Source organism: Cetorhinus maximus, chromosome 1, assembly GCF_964194155.1.
Source record: "Cetorhinus maximus chromosome 1, sCetMax3.hap1.1, whole genome shotgun sequence".
NCBI lineage: Eukaryota > Metazoa > Chordata > Chondrichthyes > Lamniformes > Cetorhinidae > Cetorhinus > Cetorhinus maximus.
In genome coordinates, this window is record NC_135879.1 from 94423485 (window position 1) to 94442699 (window position 19215).

General features: G+C 42.8%; 1 protein-coding gene across 1 annotated transcript in view; it reads right to left on the minus strand.

The window, feature by feature from the left end:
* The window catches only part of wdfy3 (WD repeat and FYVE domain containing 3), a 405362-nt gene that overhangs the window by 165627 nt on the left and 220520 nt on the right, over positions 1 to 19215 (minus strand). Inside the window, exons 31-35 of the mRNA XM_078543892.1 lie at positions 16929 to 17119; positions 12184 to 12318; positions 9640 to 9819; positions 5299 to 5532; positions 1582 to 1681 (exon numbers count right to left, since the gene is read on the minus strand). Coding sequence (XP_078400018.1) covers positions 1582 to 1681; positions 5299 to 5532; positions 9640 to 9819; positions 12184 to 12318; positions 16929 to 17119 — 840 coding nt within the window. The remainder of the gene's footprint in view (positions 1 to 1581; positions 1682 to 5298; positions 5533 to 9639; positions 9820 to 12183; positions 12319 to 16928; positions 17120 to 19215) is intronic.

Consider the following 19215-nt stretch of genomic DNA (forward strand, 5'->3'; position numbering starts at 1 on the left):
AAATGCTGCTTCACTTGAAAGGAGTGTTTGGGCCCTTGGACGGTGAGGACAGAGGAAGTGAAGGGGCAGGTGTTGCATCTTCTGCGTAGGCATAGGGAGGTGCCATAGGTGGGGGTTGAGGAGTAGGGGGTGATGGAGGAGTGGACCAGGGTGTCCCGGAGGGAACGATCCCTACGGAATGCCGCCAGGGGGGGGTGAAGGGAAGATGTGTTTGGTGGTGGCATCATGCTGGAGTTGGCGGAAATGGCGGAGGATGATCCTTTGAATGCGGAGGCTGGTGGGGTGATAAGTGAGGACAAGGGGGACCCTATCATGTTTCTGGGAGGGATGAGAAGGCGTGAGGGCGGATGCGCGGGAGATGGGCCGGACACGGTTGAGGACCCTGTCAACGACCGTGGGTGGAAAACCTCGGTTAAGGAAGAAGGAGGACATGTCAGAGGAACTGTTTTTGAAGGTAGCATCATCAGAACAGATGCGACGGAGGTGAAGGAACTGAGAGAATGGGATGGAGTCCTTACAGGAAGCGGGGTGTGAGGAGCTGTAGTCGGGGTAGCTGTGGGAGTCGGTAGGCTTGTAATGGATATTGGTGGACAGTCTATCACCAGAAATTGAGACAGAGAGGTCAAGGAAGGGAAGGGAAGTGTCAGAGATGGACCATGTGAAAATGATGGAGGGGTGGAGATTGGAAGCAAAATTAATAAATCTATAACTGTAATACCCTGTCAGTCTTTCCACCCCACCACTAGAGCTGTACCTTGAGTGTCCTGCCATCCATTCTTAATTAGCACATTTTCTTATATATCACCACCTTCAACACCTCTTTGTCCTTTTGTCTGTGACATCTTTTGATTATCTGCTCCTATCACTGCTTGCTTGTCCCTACAACCAACCCCACCACCCCCCACCCCACCACCCAACTTCTCTCCCTCCCCACCTTAAACCAGCTTATATTTCACCCCTCTCCTAACTTTACTCAGTTCTGCTGAAGGGTCATGAGGACTCAAAACGTCAACTCTTTTCTTCTCCGCCGATGCTGCCAGACCTGCTGAGTTTTTCCAGGTAATTCTGTTTTTGTTTTGGATTTCCAGCATCCGCAGTAGTTTTTTGTTTTAAACGTTATTCTGTCTAAACTTGTGAGCAAATATTCCAAATTGTTGAAAAACAGCGTCAGCGTTTAAAAATGTAAATTGAGCAAATGTCACTCACATTAGTTATAATGGAAATCTATTTTTGTACTTAGTCTTTAATTCAGCACTAGAATGCTTGTAATCACTAAACCTCAGCTTCTCACTCTGACTTAAGCTGTGCATTTATACTACTTGCTATACTGACATTCACTGGTAAGCTTTGTATTGTTATGTGCTCAAAACCTTTTAGAAAAAAAACCCAAATGGTGTAACACACACAGTGCAAGCAACTCTATCTAATAACTAGTAAAGCCAATAAAAAAAAATGCAAAATAATCTGAAAGCATAGGTTCATGCACATTTAGCATTTTCTCTAATTAAACTAATTTTGTTCAAATTCATGCAAATTAGAATTGTCTTCAGCACTAGCTGAAGGAACTTTATTCAGACCCACCTAACAAAACGTCTGCTGCTAGTAAGTGATCCATCACACTGTCCAAGATGCAAGTTTGGAATTCTTTTTGTTGAGCTCTTGTTGATCTATCAGGTGATGCCTTGAAAAAAAAAGATCAATATTAAGCTTTTTATTTTCAATAAAATGCACACCACGTTTGTGGTAGAGAAGAAAATCACTGTTTAATCTTAGACAATAGAACATGTTTACTGGAGGAAAGCAGAAAATGATGGAAATATCCAGCATCTGTGGAGAGAGAAACGGTTAATGTTTCAGATCATGACATTTCATCAGTACAGAAAAAAGTTAGAAATGTAACAGCTTTTAAAGAGGTGCAATGGGGAATGTGGAAAAAAAAAGGGAAGGTCTGTGATAGGGCAAAAGACGAGAGACATGATGTGACAAAGGAGTTGATGGGAATAGCCAAAGGGAGTGGTAATGGGACAATAAAGAAACAGAAGATGGGTCCAGGGGAAGTATAAATGTTGTCCGAAGGCAAAAATAAGAATTAAAACTGCAAAGAAAAGGAGATAAAAAGGTGGGGTGGAGGGAGGGATGAAATTATGGTCCAAAATTGTTGAACGCAGTGTTGAATCAAGAGGCTACAAAGTGCCGAATTGAAAGAGGTGCTGTTTCTTGAGCCTGTGTTGGGCGTCACTGGAACACTACAGCAAGCAGAGCACAGTGACGTGAGAGCAAGTTGAGGAATTAAAATGGCAAGCAACCAGAAGCTCGGAGTTATGCTTGTGGACTGAGCGGAGCTGTTCCGCAATTAAAGCAGTCACCCAATCTGCGTTTGGTCTCTCCAGAATAGAGGAAATGCAATTGTGCTAAACTGAAAGTAGTACATGTAAATTGCTGCTTCACCTTTTGAGGCCTTAGATGGTGAGTAGAGAGGAGGTAACAGGGCAGGTATTACATCGCCTGCACTTACAAGGAAAGGTGCCATGGGAAGGGTCGAGGCATTGGAGATGATTGAGGAGTGGACCAGGGTGTCACGGAGGGAACAGTCCCTTTAGGATGCTGAGAGAGGAGGGGAGAAGATGTGGTTGGTGGAGAATGATCTTTTGAATACAAAGGCTGGTAGGGTAGAAAGTGAGGACAAGAGGAATCCTATAGTGGAAGGGGTGAGAGTTGAAGTGTGGGAAATGGGTCGGACATAATCGAGGGCCATATCTTATAGAGTCTAATTGGCATGCCCAGGTGAAGAAAGTTTCAGGGAGCTGGAACATCATCAGCCAGGCTATACATTTTTCCTGACCTTAATTACTTAACGGTAGGGCATTACTAATAGAGCTTTGGAAAGCTTGTAACTGAACTATGAAATATCTAGAAATTAGGACTCCAACCAGTCATCTGATATTTTTTCTAAACCAATGGTCTCCTGTACTGTTAAAGGCAGCAGACAGGCTCCTGATGCTGCAGGTCCAATCAGGAACTGGCAGCTCTGGAGCCTTGGCAGCACCAGCAGGAAAGATGGGCATGGCTGAGGCAGGTTGGGGACTGCAAGGGCACCTCAACATGGATATGGGAATCAAGGATTATGGGGAAAAAGGCAGAAGAGTGGAGTTGAGGATTATCAGATCAACCATGATCTCACTGAATGGCAGAGCAGACTCGATGGGCTGAATAGCCTACTTCTGCTCCTACGTCTTATGCCCTCGGAGGCATGAATCAAATCAATCATGTTTGAATTGCTTTCATTATACAGCTTTTGGATTCCATCTTCAGTCTGCTCTTTAACACCTGACGGGTAGGCCAAACAGAAGTAAGCTCTGGCCAAGTTGAACAACTGGCCCCCATCTAACCTGGCTCTGCTGGGGCTATTTTGTACCATCACCTACAGAACTGATTCAACCTCTGCATGCTTAGTTCATCTGGGACATCAACACTACTGGAAAATCGAATCTTACATCAACGGTCTTCAGCCAGCTAACCTCTGCGAAAGAATTCCTTATTGAACTTTGATTCTGGACCCTGGACTCTCATGAAACCATAATTCTTTCTTTTATCGTGGTCTCTGCCCTGAACCCCTTTCTTTCCCTTATCCCTCCTTTATTGCATGAATACAAAAAGAGGTGGACATCGCGAAACCCCCTTTCCCACGTTTGGTGCGTGTATATGTGTGTGTGTGTATGTGTGTGTGTATGTATAAAATAAACCAAGCCTATTATTTTACCTTACCTCAAGTTTGCTGTGGAGTTTAATAGAGGATTGGATCACTCCAAACCGAAGGGTTGGAGAACATAAGCCACCACTTATAGAAGGGAGAAATCAAAATGCAAAAACATCTTTTTGTTTACAAACGGGTAATGAGTGGTGAAATCAAAGGTTAAAAGCAAAAAACTGCGGATGCCGGAAATCCAAAACAAAAACAAAACTACCTGGAAAAACTCAGCAAGTCTGGCAGCATCTGCGGAGAGGAACACAGTTAACGTTTCGAGTCCGAATGACCCTTTAGCAGAACTAAGTAAAAATAGAAGAGAGGTGAAATATAAGCTGGTTTAAGGGGGGGGGGTGGGACAAGTAGAGCCAGTGATAGATGGAGATAACCAAAAGATGTCACAGACAAAAGGACAAACAGGTGTTGAGGGTGGTGATATTATCTAAGGAACGTGCTAATTAAGGGTAGAAAACAGGACAAGCAAGGTACGGATAGCCCTAGTGGGGGTGGGGTGGGGTGAAGGAATCGAAAAAGGCTAAAAGGTAGAGATAAAACAATGGATGGAAATACATTTAAACTTCCGACTAGGCACTTTACAGCCTTCCGGACTGAATATTGAGTTCAACAATTTTAGATCATGAACTCTCTCCTCCATCCCCACACCCTTTCCGATCCCCCACCCCCCCCTTTTTTTCCCAATAATTTATATAGATTTTTCTTTTCCCACCTATTTCCATTATTTTTAAATGTATTTCAATCCATTGTTTTATCTCTACCTTTTAGCCTTTTTCGATTCCTTCACCCCACCCCACCCCCACTAGGGCTATCTGTACCTTGCTTGTCCTGCTTTCCACCCTTAATTAGCACATTCCTTAGATAATATCACCACTCTCAACACCTCTTTGTCCTTTTGTCTGTGACATCTTTTGGTTATCTCCATCTATCACTGGCTCTATTTGTCCCGCCCCCCCCCTTAAACCAGCTTATATTTCACCTCTCTTCTATTTTTACTTAGTTCTGTTGAAGGGTCATTCAGTCTCGAAATGTTAACTGTGTTCCTCTCTGCAGATGCTGCCAGACTTGCTGAGTTTTTCCAGGTACTTTTGTGAAATCAGGGTTGTTCTAAATTAAACACCTTCCTGTCCATAACAATTCCAATATCCAAGTCATTAATATATGTAAAAAAAAACAATGGTCCGAGCACTGAACTTTGGGGAACACTACAATCTGCTATGCTCCAATCTGAAAAAGGATTTATCATGACACTATGCTTTCTGTACTTAAGCGAATTTCTTTATCCAGCCTGACACTGACTTTTCCATTCACTGAACCTCAATTTTGTTACCAGAGGTTAGTTTGTAAACTAGTAGAGGTTGTATTTTGATTAAGTCATCTGATCTCTTATTTAAACTCCAAAGTTGATGGAGATGAAATGAGATGAGTATCTAAAATGGTCAATGAAATAGACAAATGGAGAGAAGATAAATACATAGAAGATAAATACAGAGATGATAAATTAATACATTTACTGTTTCAGATTTATCAACACTTACCTCTAATAGCAGGTCTATGAGAGTAGTTTGTTTACTAGCAGGTGCAAGACACAGATTTTCTATCACGAGGACACGCATGAAGTCAAACACAAACTTCCTGGCAGGATGGTTGGTGAGGAAAGTCTTTGCGCCCACATTACAATATTCTGATTGACTCCTGTTCATGCCAGTATCACCTGCAAATGCCTTGAATTCTTCAGCAGGAGAGCCAACTTCATCATCAAGATCACTCACCTGAAGAAAGACGTCACGTCATTTTACAACAACAACTTCTATTTATAAAGCATCTGTAACGTAATGAAACATCCCAAGGTTCACAGGAGCATTATACAACAAAGTATGACACACCGAACAACATAAGGAGATATTAGGTCAAATGAACAAAGCTTGGTCAAAGAGGTAGGTTTTAACGAGTGCCTTAAAGGAGGAAAGTGAGATAGATTGGCAGAAAGTTGTAAAGGGCATGAGGCCTAGGCAACTAAAGGCACAGCTATCAGTGGTGGAGCAATTAAAATTGAGGATGCACAAGAGGCCAGAATTAGAGGAGCGCAGGTATCTCAGAGGGTTGTGGGGCTAAAGGATATTATAGAGATGGGGAGGGACGAAGCCATGTAGGGAATTGAAAACAAGGAAGAAAATTTTAAAATCAAGGGCCGAGTTTGGTGGCGGGGTTATTTAATCGGGTAGGAAGGTAGTGGGTGGGAACCCCGCCATCTTCCTATGTCTGCTCAGATTAAGTTCATGGCAGGCAGGCTCATGGACAGCTTTTCTACCCTGCCACCAATTGAGACCCTTAAGTGGGCAATTAATGTCGTGGGGTATTCACCATGTGGGAAGCCTATAAAGCAAACCCTTGCAGGCTTCAGGAAGGTCCCTCATTCAAAAGCACTCAGTGCTTGATCTAGGGGCCTGGTATTGGAGAGGGGGGGGGGTCCACTGAGAACCACCCCCTGCCCTTGCTACCAACCCCTCCCTCACGTTCCGTGATCCCCCAACCTGGATCTCTTGACGATCCTGGGCCTTGGGTGATGCATTACCGGCAGCAGCTACTGAGCAATGAAAAGCTGCTAGCCTCTGCTCTTGGCTGGTGGGACTTATGCCCCCAAGGTCTACGATCCCAGGGAAGGCCTACCACTGCCCAATTAAGTGCGTCATTGGCACTTATTTAGGCTGGCCTTCTCAAAAAGAGGTGACACAGAGCTCTAGCCGGCTCTCCAGCTGTCGGGCGAGAACCCCATCCCCTACATTAAATTTCACCCATGATGTTGCTCGACTGGGAGCCAATGCAAGGCAGCGAGCAAATGGGTGATAGGGGAACAGGACTTAAGACAGGGGCAGCAGAGTTTTGGATGACCTCAAGTTTACGGAGTGTAGAATGTGGGAGACCTGCCAGAATTGCATTGGAAGAGTCAAGTGCAAATGAAGGCATGAATGAGGGTTTCAGCAGCAGATGAGTTGAGACAGGAGCAAAGGTGGGCGATATTACAGAGGTCTTAGTGATGACATGATTAGGAGATCAGAAGGGCATCTCAGGATCAAATGTGACACCAACATTGCAAACATCCTGATTTAATCTCAGACTATGGCTAGGGAGGGGGATGGTGTCAGTGCCCAAGGAACAGAGTTTTGAGCGGAGACTGAAAACATTGGCTTCAGTCTTCCCAACATTTAATCGGAGGAAATTTCTGCTCATCCTGTACTGGATGTTGGATAATCAGTCTGATAATTTAACAACAGCGGAGGAGTCCAAACTCGTGATCTCTAGTACCTAGCAGGATAAGGGCAGCAACTGTATGGGAACACCACCACCTGCAAGTTCCCCTCCAAATCACAGACTATCCTAACTTGGAACAACATCGCTGTTCACTGTCGCTGGGTCAAAATCCTAGAACTCTCTCCCCATCAGCACCATGGGTGTTTCTACAACACATGGGCTGCAGCAATTCAGGAAGGCAGTACACCACCACCTTCTCAAAGACAATTAGGGATAGGCAATAAATGCGGGCCTAGCCAGCGATGCCCACATCCCATGAATGAATAAAAAAAGTCGAGAGAGGTAGTGGTGAGGTAGAGCTGGGTGTTGTCAGCATACACGTGAAAACTAATGCTGTGCCTTCCGATGATGTGGCCAAGGGCAGCATGTAGATAAGAAATAGGAGGGGGCCAAGGATAGATCCTTGGGGGACACCACAGGTAACAGTGTGAGAGCAGGAATAGAAGCCATTGCAAGTGATTCTCTGGTTACGGGTTGCACAGATAAGAATGGAACCATGTGAGAGCAGTCCCACTGACCCAGATGACAGTGAAAAGCCTTTGGAGGAGGATAGTGTGATTGACCATGTCAAAGACTGAAGACAGGTCGAGTAGGGTGAGGGGGAAGTTTTATCTTTTGTCACAGTCAATAGATTCTCATTTGTGACTTTGCTAAGAGCTGTTTCAGTACGGTGGCGGGACAAGAACCTGATTGTAGGGATTCAAACATGGAGTTCCAGGAGAGATAGGAACAGATATGGGAGGCAATAACACGTTCAAGGACTTTGGAGAGGAAAGGAGGTTGAAGATGGGATAGTAGTTTGCAAGGTTGGGGGAGATAGGAGAGAATCTAGAGAAAGAGATTTCAGGGTTAGGCAGGTGGAGCATTAAATTAAGTTTAGCCAGATGAGCTAGTGGAAGGGAAGGACTTAGCAGAGGCAGTTGATCAGATTGTCTCGATCTTAGTGACAAAGAAGTCCTTGAACTCCTCACCTTTGCTGTTGGGGGTGAGGGTGGAGGAGACAGGGAAGGGGGGTGTAAGAAGACAGTCTGCAGCAGAGAAAAGAATCCTTTTGCACTCCAGGATGATCCTGGAAGAATGAGCAGTTTTAGGCGAGAGCAGGGCCCGAATGTTTTAAGTGATCCAGCCAGGTGTAACGGTGGATGGCTATACCAGTTGTGCGGCTTATCCTTTCAGGTTTGCACCCTTTGTACTGAGGCAACAGAGAGTAATGGCTTTACTGGGACTAGGGCATCAAAGGTGGAGGTGAGGGTACGGTTGAGTAAATCAGCAGCTGCTGAATTGTTGTGGCAAACAGAGAGCCAAAGGCTTGATAGTGGGATTTTGAAAGTGCAGTTGGAATTGGGGGATAGCTTTTCCAGGTACAGATATAGCAGGTAGGGTTGAGGCAAAGAAGGGAGGTGTGGGTGGTGAGTCATACAGGGAAGTTATTAAAGATAGCCTTATCTGTGATTGATACAAAGGGACTAACAAGATCACGGGAGATGGCAAAGTCATGGGGACAACCATGCGAATGGGTTGAGGAGTTTACATGGAGAGAAAAAGAGGGCAGTGAACTCAAGAGGAAAGAGAACATGATGAGATGGAGGCTGAAATCACCAAGGATGAGAGGTCATTCGGTGCAGAAGCTGAGGGAGGAAAGCAGTGAAAATATCTTGGTGTTAAAATTTTACAGTTGTATGTCTTACAAGTGTGTAACTGAGATTGAATAATATTAATATACAATAACTGGGTTTACGCAAATCAAATTTAGTTTAAGTTTCATTTCCCTGAAACAGTAAAAACAAAGTTGCAGCAAATCAACTTACTTTCAGCTTGTTCAACATTTGGTTAACAAGTCAACAGGATATTTATCACAATAATTACATGTAGCATCTGATTAAAGGCAATTTAAGTTTTACATGGTAAAATAGGGCATTCAGGCCAATGATAATTTACAAGCTGTGCCAATTTGGGAGAGAGGTGCAATTAGTCATAGGGAGATTTTTCAAGTTGAAGTAACTTATAATTGCATAACAATCAAATAATCAAACATCTAAAATCTATTATGGTGCTCAGTTAAAAGACCATGGATAGCTACCCTAATGACAGCCAATATGCCCCCCTGCCTTTACCGAACCATCCCAAGTACTCAGTTTCAAGTAATCAATTGAATGGGAGTGACAGGGGGAGGTAATTATAAAAGTATTTCATTTGTGAACAGTACATTCAAAGTTTTTATCATGTGATTTTTATAACACACATTAAAACATCTCCCTCTTGGCCACTTCATTAACTGACATCTTAATAAGGACTGTGGCCCTGGTCCAAACACGGCTCCCTTCTTCCAACATGTTTAATAACTCTGATTTTCATCCAGCCAATCAGGTCGCCTTATTCACATTTAGTTCTTTATCAATGTATCTCATTACCAGGACCAGTATGAGGGAGACAGAAATTAATTATGTGGCAAATCAAAAATAAAAAATAACAATGTACTGTTGACAATGTCATTAAGTCTTCATTTCATTCACTTTTCAGAACTTTGTGACAATGACTTGATCACTTAACATAAGTTAAACACGCACCATTTCCGAATAAGGCCTGATGTTAAAGGGAAAGACTGTTGCTGCGAAAGCACAAAGAAATTCTGGGCTTGTCCAAAGAGGAGCAAGATCTGGAACATTGTGATATAAGTATCGAAAAAACTGCATCAAAGTAACTGGGTATTCTCTAAGCCAAGAACCTTCTTCTTCAGACTGCCAGGGCTGTAGAAAGAAACAACATATAAGTGGAAGGAAAAATAAGTCTTTAATATTTAATGTTTTATATAATTTGGCTCTCAATGTCTTTCTCATCAAACATGTCTAGATTTTTCAATCTTGATGCAGTTTAGATTACATTGTTTATCGGTAGGTTTCAGACCAATTCAATTGGGAATGTGCAGTTTGCATTCAATTTTCTAAGGTTAGCTTATTTTTCGTTACTTAGGGTGTGCATCTTAGCAGATACAGGAAGTATACCAGTAGTAGTATTAATTAATGAAACAGAAATGTTAAAATAGTCACAAAAATTCTTACAGCTTTAGAAGACAAACCTGCTAGCTGCCTTTGACAATACTGAAGAAGCACAGCACAAAATAATGGCAGGCAAAACTGAAGTAACATGAAACTCCAGCTGCACACTAGTGATGAGTAAAATGCCCAATTTTATTTTACAGTTTCTAAGTGGAGATAGTGCTGGATGAAGAAAGGTTTTTTTTGTGCAACTCCATGCAGCATGCCTTATAAGGAGGGGAAGCAAGCTTCAGGTTGTTGCTGGTTATTTCTGTGACAGCCTTATTCTGAATGATCATTGCAGCTATCCTTGTAGCAGATAACAAGACTCTGCATCTGATCCTTTGCTGATTCAGAACCTGTGGAGACAGTGCGCTATTGGCATTGCCAGATAAGTGCACCAGGGCCTGCAGATAGAATTGCTGGCATTTTGGTGATGCATTTTGGCATTTGGCTGCCACCAAATTATAGTACTTCTGAGGAAGTATGGCTGGTAGCCATAGATATAGCTAGTGGTGCCATTAGGTCTGCTATCCCACTTTCCTTTGAAAAAAGGAGCCCCGTGTGCACTAATTGGCCAGAATCTTCTGGCCTGTGTCAGCAGTCTACCAGCCTGCACAATCTTATCGGAGGCAGACAATTAACACGTCATCTCCACGTTTGCTGTTCAATTAGCGACAATGGGTTGTACATGGATGTGAGTCAGTCAAAAAGCCTGACAGAGGGCTGGATGGTTGGCAGTCCCACTGGGAGCTGTAAGTGCTGCTGAGGAACAGGGAGACCTAGGGTGCTCCTCGAAATGGAACTGGTTACAAAAGGGTCCAGATGAACTAATAATAAAACAACACCCAGAACTGTGAGAGTCCTCAATGTGGAGCAGTGCCAAGTTTCTGACAAAGCAAGAAAATGGCTCTTAATTGAGGCCTTAATCACCTTGACTGCCTGCCTCCATCAAGCATGTTGCTGATTCCAATGGCAGCTTGCCTCAGGAAACTCTTCTGGAGGCAGGGCCATGTCAGGGAGCCAACCCGCTGGTATTTTCCCCTACTTTCCCAGTTCTGTTGCCTCCAAGTCCATCTTGAAGAGTGTTCTGACCATTGTCCCCAAAGTAAGGTCTTGCCATCTCCTTCTGCAGATGGGGTTGTGGGTGGGCACAGGGCATCTTATATGTCTCCAAACCTGCCTGTCATAGGTCGCCAGATAATCATCTTCCAAACAACTCAGATTAAGGGAATTCCCATTGGAAAATCCACTAATAGCAAAAAAACCCAATTTACAAAGGATCATAAGCGCTCCAGCGCCTGCTGGAAAAGAAACCTACAAGCAGTCAAGTAGAAGATTGAAATATTAAAGATTAAATACATTTACCTGGGCTCTTGAAATCAGTTCCTATTACAGCTAAGACCCTAGTAATGATGGATACCTATTCCAAACCGGTGCAGTTAGAAATTATGCCCTCTTTACTTGATCAAAAGAGGGCATGGAGGACAAACAGACACTCTGCCAAATGAACATGTGCTCAAAGCTACTCAACCCTATCTCTAAGAAATAAAGCTACAATGTGAAAAGGATAGAGGACTGGTGGGAAATAAGCCATGCCCATTTTCAGGTATCAGCCACCCGATATACACACTAAAATGGGCAGCAACAGAAAATCTAGGCTAATGTTAACAGACCAATATCGATTCTAGTCTCAATATTAGATGAAACAACATTCTAAACCATATAGTGCATTTCAGAACCTCATTCAGTGAATATATGTTTTAATTAGGGCAAGAGTGAAACTATTTTTGACTACAAAGTTTTCGATGCTTCCTCATGCGAATGCTTGAAACTGTACTTATATATTTTCGGCTGCGGCTTTACATCAATCAACTGAAGTGAGGAAATCCCAGTGCCAACGGATGCAATAAGGAAAAGTTTGATATGGGCTGAGGCAGATTAGGCTAAAGTAATAAGCACTTATCTTCAAATTCATACTGACTGATCAAAGTTTAAAAGATTTTATTATCGTCATTAATTTTATCCAAGTCTTTCTATGATTCATAAACTCAATTTGGTTTTTTGGATACTTACAAGATTGAGCATACTCCTCAACATTCCCAACAATAAAAAAGCAGATTCTGAGCATACAGTGTGAACAGATGCAACCACTGTCCCACTCGAAGCAGGAACACCAAAGATAAATGTCCAGATGGAATCCAGATCAAACTGTAGTTAGAAAGCACACGGCAATATATTTAGTTACCATTTCATACACTTCCTTCTTAAATCTATGATTAAATCTGATGCTATTTAGCATTAAAATAATTTCATTATTTTTCAAGTAAACATACAAACATACGATAGGGGAACAAGGAGCAGGAGTAGGCCATTCAGCCCCTCGAGCCTGCTCCACCATTTAAAAGGATCATGGCTGATCTGATAGTAAGCTGAAATCTGCAACCCGCCTACCCCTGATAACCTATTCACAAGCCACTTTGTTTTCAAGTCCCAATGATCGGAAACTAACATCAGAGCTCAGGAAATTGCCATTTTTATATGGACCAGCTGATTTAGTATGGGCATGCACACATTGTTTGATAGTTAAATTTAGCTCTTATAGATTATTCTAGTCATCTTATGCAATGGTGGACATGAGAAATTAGCTTTCCATATTCACATTTTAAAGAATAAAAGTACTATTCATGTGGTTTCAAAAAGGGAACGAGTTGGCTCACCTTGTTTTCTTTGGGTAGACAAGTGACATTGACAGAAGGGACAATATCAATTTCTGTTTATACAGCACCTTTAATGTAATGAGTACAGAAAGTGCAGGGTGGAGCTTAAGAAAGCAACTAGGAGGGCAAAGAGGGGATATGGGAAAGTTGGTAAAATTAGGGAAAATCCCAAGATATTCTTTCTATAAGTATATCAAGGGGAAGAGGATAACCAGGGAAAGAGTAGGGCCCATAAGAGACCAAGGGGGCAATCTATGGGTGGAGCCAGAGGACATCGCTAGAGCGCTGAATGATACTTCACATCCATCTTCACCCAAGAGAATGAGGATGAAGGTATCGAACTCAGGGAGAGAGACTGCGAGGTTCTTAAGCAAATTGATATAGGGAGTGACAAGGTATTGGAGGTGTTGGCAGGCTTAAAAGTGGACAAATCTCCAGGTCCGGATGATTTGTATCCTAGACTGCTGAGGGAGGCAAGGGAGGAGATCGCAGGGGCTCTGATCCAAATGTTTAATTCCTCTCTGGCCATGTGGGAGGTGCCATACGTCTGGAGAACAGCTAATGTGGTTCCGCCATTTAAGAAGGGTTGTAGAGATAAGCCAGGGAATACAGGCCAGTAAGTCTCACGTCAGTGGTAGGGAAACTATTGGAGAAAATCCTGAAGGAGAGAATCCATCTCCATTTGGAGAGGCAAGGTTTGATCAGGGGTAGTCAGCATGGCTTTGTCAGAGGGAGGTCATGCCTAACAAATTTGATTGAATTTTTTGAGGAGGTGACCAGGTGTGTAGATGAGGGTAGTGTAGTTGATGTAGTTTATATGGATTTCAGCAAAGCCTTTGACAAGGTCCCACATGGGAGGCTTATAAAGAAGGCAAATGCACATGGGATCCAGGGTAATTTGATAAGGTGGATTCCAAATTGGCTTAGTTGTAGGAGGCAGAGGGTGATGACAGAAGGATGCTTTAGTGACTAGAAGCCAGTGTCCAGTAGCGTACCACAGGGATCTGTGCTCGGTTCCCTATTTTTAGTCATTTATATAAATGACATGGATGACTATGTGGGGGGTAGGATTAGTAAAGTTGCAGATGACACAAAGATTGACCGGGTGGTTAACAGTGAGGTTGAGTGTCTTGGGCTACAGGAAGATATAGATGGGTTGGTCAAATAGGCAGATAAGTGGCAGATGGAATTTAATCCTGAAAAGGGTGAGGTGATACATTTTGGAAGGAGTAATTTGACAAGGAAGTATTCAATGAATGGCATGACACTAGGAAGTTCTGAGGAACAAAGGGACCTTGGCGTGTGTGTCCATAGATCTCTTAAGGCGGAGGGGTATGTTAGTGGGGTGGTGAAAAAGGCATATGGGACACTTGCCTTTATCAATCGAGGCATAGATTACAAAAGTAGGGAGGTCATGTTGGAGTTGTATAGAACCTTGATGAAGCCGCAGCTGGAGTACTGTGTGCAGTTCTGGTCGCCACATTATAGGATATGATTGCACTGGAGGGGGTGCAGACGAGATTCACCAGGATGTTGCCTGGGATGAAACATTTAACTTAGGAAGAGAGGTTGGATAGACTTGGGTTGTTTTCGTTGGAGCAGAGAAGACTGAGACCTGATCGAGGTGTACAAGATTATGAGGGGCATGGACAGGGTGGATAGGGAGCAGCTGTTCCCCTTAGTTAAAGGGTCAGTCACAAGGGGACATAAGTTCAAGGTGAGGGGCAGGAGGTTTAGGGGGGATGTGAGGAAAAACTTTTTTAGCCAGAGGGTGGTGACGGTCTGGAATGCACTGCCTGGGAGGATGGTGGAGGCGGGTTGCCTCACATCCTTTAAAAAGTGCCTGGATGAGCACTTGGCACGTCATAACATTCAAGGCTATGGGCCAAGTGCTGGTAAATGGGATTAGGTAGGTAGGTCAGATGTTTTGCATGTGTCGGTGCAGACTCGATGGGCCGAAAGGCCTCTTCTGCATTGTGTGATTCTGTGAAACATCCCAACGCACTTTACAGGAGCATTATAAAACAAAGTGTGATACCAAGCAACATAAGGAGATAGTAGGTAAGAAGAACTGAAGTTTGGTCACAGAGGTAGGTTTGAATGAGTGTCTTAAAGGAGGTAGAGAGGAGGCAAGGTATAGTGAGGGTATTCCAGAACTTGAAACCTAGGCAACTGAAGGCACAGCAATGGAGCAATTAAAATTGGGGATGCACAAGAGACCAGAATTATAGCAGTGTAGGTATCACAGATGGTGTGGATTTGGAAATTACTGAGATGGGAGGGGCAAGGCCATGCAGGGATTTGAAAACAAGGATGAAAATTTTAAAATTATGATGTCTCTTGACTGGGAGTCACTGTCCGTCAGCAAGCAGAGGGCAATGTAGATCAGATAGGGAAACGGGGCTTGCAGTGAATTAAGACAAGGTTAGGACAGTTCTGGATGACCTCAAGGTAGGATAGAATGCGGGAGACCAGCCTGGAGAGTGTTGGAATAGTCAAGTCTAGAAGAATACTAGGTTGTAGCTATTTCTACCTAAACCTAAAGAATGCTGCTGTATGTTTAAGCACAAAAGTTAAACAGATGGAGCAGATAGCCATGCAATTTTCTGTGATGGTGCTTGTTTAATCTGCAGTTATATCTGAACTATTTCTCAGAGTTCCAGCAGCTTCCTCCGGAAATATGTCAACTTCATTTGCGAGTCCAAGTAGTGACCTGTGGACTTGAACACCCCGATCCCTCTGCCCATCAATGCACTTAAGGGTTCTGCCATTTACTGTATAATTCCTGCCTGTATTGGACCTTCCAAAATGCATTACCTCGCATTTGTCCAGATCAAACTCCACCTGCCATTTCTCCACCCAAGTCTCCAACCGATCTATATCCCATTGTATCCTTTGACAATCCTCTTCACTATCTGCAACTCCTCCAACCTTAGTGTCGTCTGCAAACTTACTAATTAGCCCAGGCACATTTTCCTCCAAATCATTTATGTATACTACAAACAGCAAAGGTCCCAGCACTGATCCCTGCGGAACTCCACTAGTCACAGCTCTCCATTCAGAAAAGCACCCTTCCACTGCTACTCTCTGTCTTCTATGACCAAGCCAATTCTGTATCCATCTTGCCAGCTCACCTCTGATCCCATGCGACTTTACCTTCTGTACCAGTCTGTCATGAGGGACCTTGTCAAAGGCCTTACTGAAATCCATGTATATAACATCCACTGCCCTTCCATCGTCAATCATCTTTGTCAATTCCTCAAAAACTCGATCAAGTTAGTGAGACATGACCTCCCCTACACAAAACCATGCTGCCTCTCACTAATACGCCCATTTGCTTCCAAATGGTACTAAATTCTGTCACGAAGAATCTTCTCCAATAATTTCCCTACCACTGACGTAAGGCTCACCGGCCTGTAATTTCCTGGATTATCCCTGCTACCCTTCTTAAGCAATGGAACAACATTGGCCATTCTCCAGTCCTCTGGGACCTCACCTGTAGCCAGTGAGGATACAAAGATTTCTGTCAAGGGCCCAGCAATCTCCTCCCTTGCCTCCCTCAGTACTCTGGGGTAGATCCCATCTGGCCCTGGGGACTTATCCACCTTAATATTCTTCAAGATGCCTAACACCTCCTCTTTTTTGATCTCAACATGATCCAGGCTATCTACACACTCTTCCCTAGACAAATTGACCTCTAAGTCCTTCTCTTTGGTGAATACTGATGAGAAGTATTTATTTAGTATCTCTCCGATTTCTTCTGGCTCCACACACAGATTCCCACCTCTGTCCCTGAGTGGACCTACCCTTTCCCTGGCTACCCTCTTGTTTTTTACATATGTAAAAGCTAAATCCATTCCTTAAATGACTTGTCTCATAATTGCATAAGTTGCAGATCCCTCTCCATTTCATCATTTTCGAGGACAAGATGGAATAGGAATTTCATATTATTCCATGTTAACTAGTTAATATGTTAACCATGTTAACTAACCCTTTAACACATACACGAATCTTAAATGGACAAACCAAATGGAGTACAAATTTTAAAATGAGTAGTGATTAAAATTATATGAATTACATATAATTACATGAATTACATACCTGCAGGTGCTCTGGCAGTTCAGTAACTGGCTGCTGGAGGAAAAGGGCCATCAACAGAAAATATAGTTCAGGCACATTGGTGTGTTTGGGTAAGAATGACTGGAGAATAAAGAAACCAGGGACATGACAAGCATCACGGTTTATTTCACGCACTGTTGATCTACCGCCAGCAATTCTGCCAACATTGAAACCTGAAAAAAAAACAATTTACGGATATTTTTGCATAAAGATGTGACTTTTCTTTTGCTACACGTTCTTTTCTAATACAAAATTATCTCTCCTCATTTGAGAGAAGCATATGTTCAATACTTCATGACAACGTAGCATCGAACAGAAAATTTAAGTTGTTGTAAATTATGATGAAACATTTTATCCCAACATGGTGTGCAGCTCCTACCTGCATCCAGGACATGCATATCCCAACTTCAGCATTTAACTTCAAAAATATCAAAGCTAACTGAGACTGATTTTCTTACACTTTCACATAGTACATTTCAATTGCTTCAGATGAGTCTTTTGTTGAGTACAGCGATATTACTACAAATTAACAAAAAACTGTTACTCTGAGTTGAACCAGATTAATTTCTTTCTCTGGTCACATAGGGCTTCTACACTTAACTGGATGCAGTACCCATTTCTTAAATTTGGCAGGCACTCTTGAAGAATTGCTGCATATTTCAAAGAACATCCTTTTATAAAGCGCCTTTCATATCTTCAGGACAGGACCAAATGCTGCACAGTCAATGAATTGTTTTTGAAATGTAGTCACCAATGTATTGTAGAGAAATGCTGCAGGGATTTGCTCTTAGCAAGGCCCACCAACACCAATAGCAGTGAGATAAATATGAATATGTTTTTGGTGGTGTTAAGGGATAACTGTTGGTCAGGGTACTAGGAGAAATTCCCTGCTCTTCAAAAAGTGCCATGGAACCCCTTACGTCTGCCTAAACATGCAGATGGGGTGCTTGGTTTAATGTATCATTCAAAAGATGACACTTCCTGCAATACACCACCCTTTCAGTTTTAAGCTGAAATGTCAGACTAGGTTATATTTATTTTTATTCGTTCGTGGGATAGGAGCATTGCTGGCTAGGCCAGCATTTATTGCCTATCCCTAATTGCCCTTGAGAAGGTGGTGATGAGCTGCCGCCTTGAAGCGCTGCAGTCCCTGTGCTATGGGTGCACCCGCAGTGCTGTTAGGGAGTTCCAGGTTTTTAACCCAGCGACAGTGAAGGAACGGCAAAATATTTCCAAGTCAGGATGGTGATTGACTTGGAGGGCTACTTCCAGGTGGTGGTTGTCAGGAAGATCTAATAGTGTTAGTGGAATTTATTGTAAAATAGTGATATCTGTGTCTATATATATGTGTGTGTCTGTGTGTGGGGGAGACTTAATTGGATTAAAGGCAGCTGGTCTGAAGGCTTTTATGTATCAGAAGATATGCTGGGTTTGAAATGTTAAGCAGGCAAACATGGGGGAAGTTTAGAATGTAAGGTGTAAAAGAACATTGCATTTTTAAATAAGCAAGACTAGATTGTTTTCAAAGGGGGGGTGAAATGTGTCACCTAGTCAGGTGAAGTTTAGAAACAGTGTGTTTCTTTTTCCCAAGGGTTACTGGTAAAATTGGTACTATGATAAACTTATATGATCAGGGAAGTAAAGTCCAAAGACATCATGAAACAATGGGACTTTGTATTCAAAGGGGAAAATATGTATAAAGGAGAGAAGGCTATGTGTAAAGGTAGGCATTTTAAGATTTAACAACTGTGAAGTGTCTTCAGCATCTACGCCTCAAGCAGCTGTCTACAAAGAACTGAAGTTAAGGAAACTAATTTTGAATTGAATTGTTCAGGGTATCATGTTTCTTTGCCTGGGTCTTTTAAAATCTGCGTGTCTTACTGCTGCCCTAACGGAGGTGTAACTGGGAGTCAGATTAATTAGGGGATTTAGAAGTTATTATAGTAGTAATTTGTAGATGCATGTATGTGCTTAAAATCATTTCTCTTATTAATAGATGTTTAATCTTTTTTTGTAAAAACCTGTAAGGTTCGGTGGTCTTATTACAACTGAATTCAAAGCCTGCATCCCGAAACATACAAATTGAAAAAATAGTTCTGGCAGTTGTCTTAAGTTTCCCTCTGGGATTTGAACAACTTGGCTGTGCCATAATAGTGGTGTTCCCAACTCTCTGCTGCCCTTGTCCTTCTAGATGGTAGTAGTCGTGGGTTTGGAAGGTGCTGTCTAAGGAGGCTTGGTGAGTTCCTGCAGTGCATCTTGTAGATGGTAC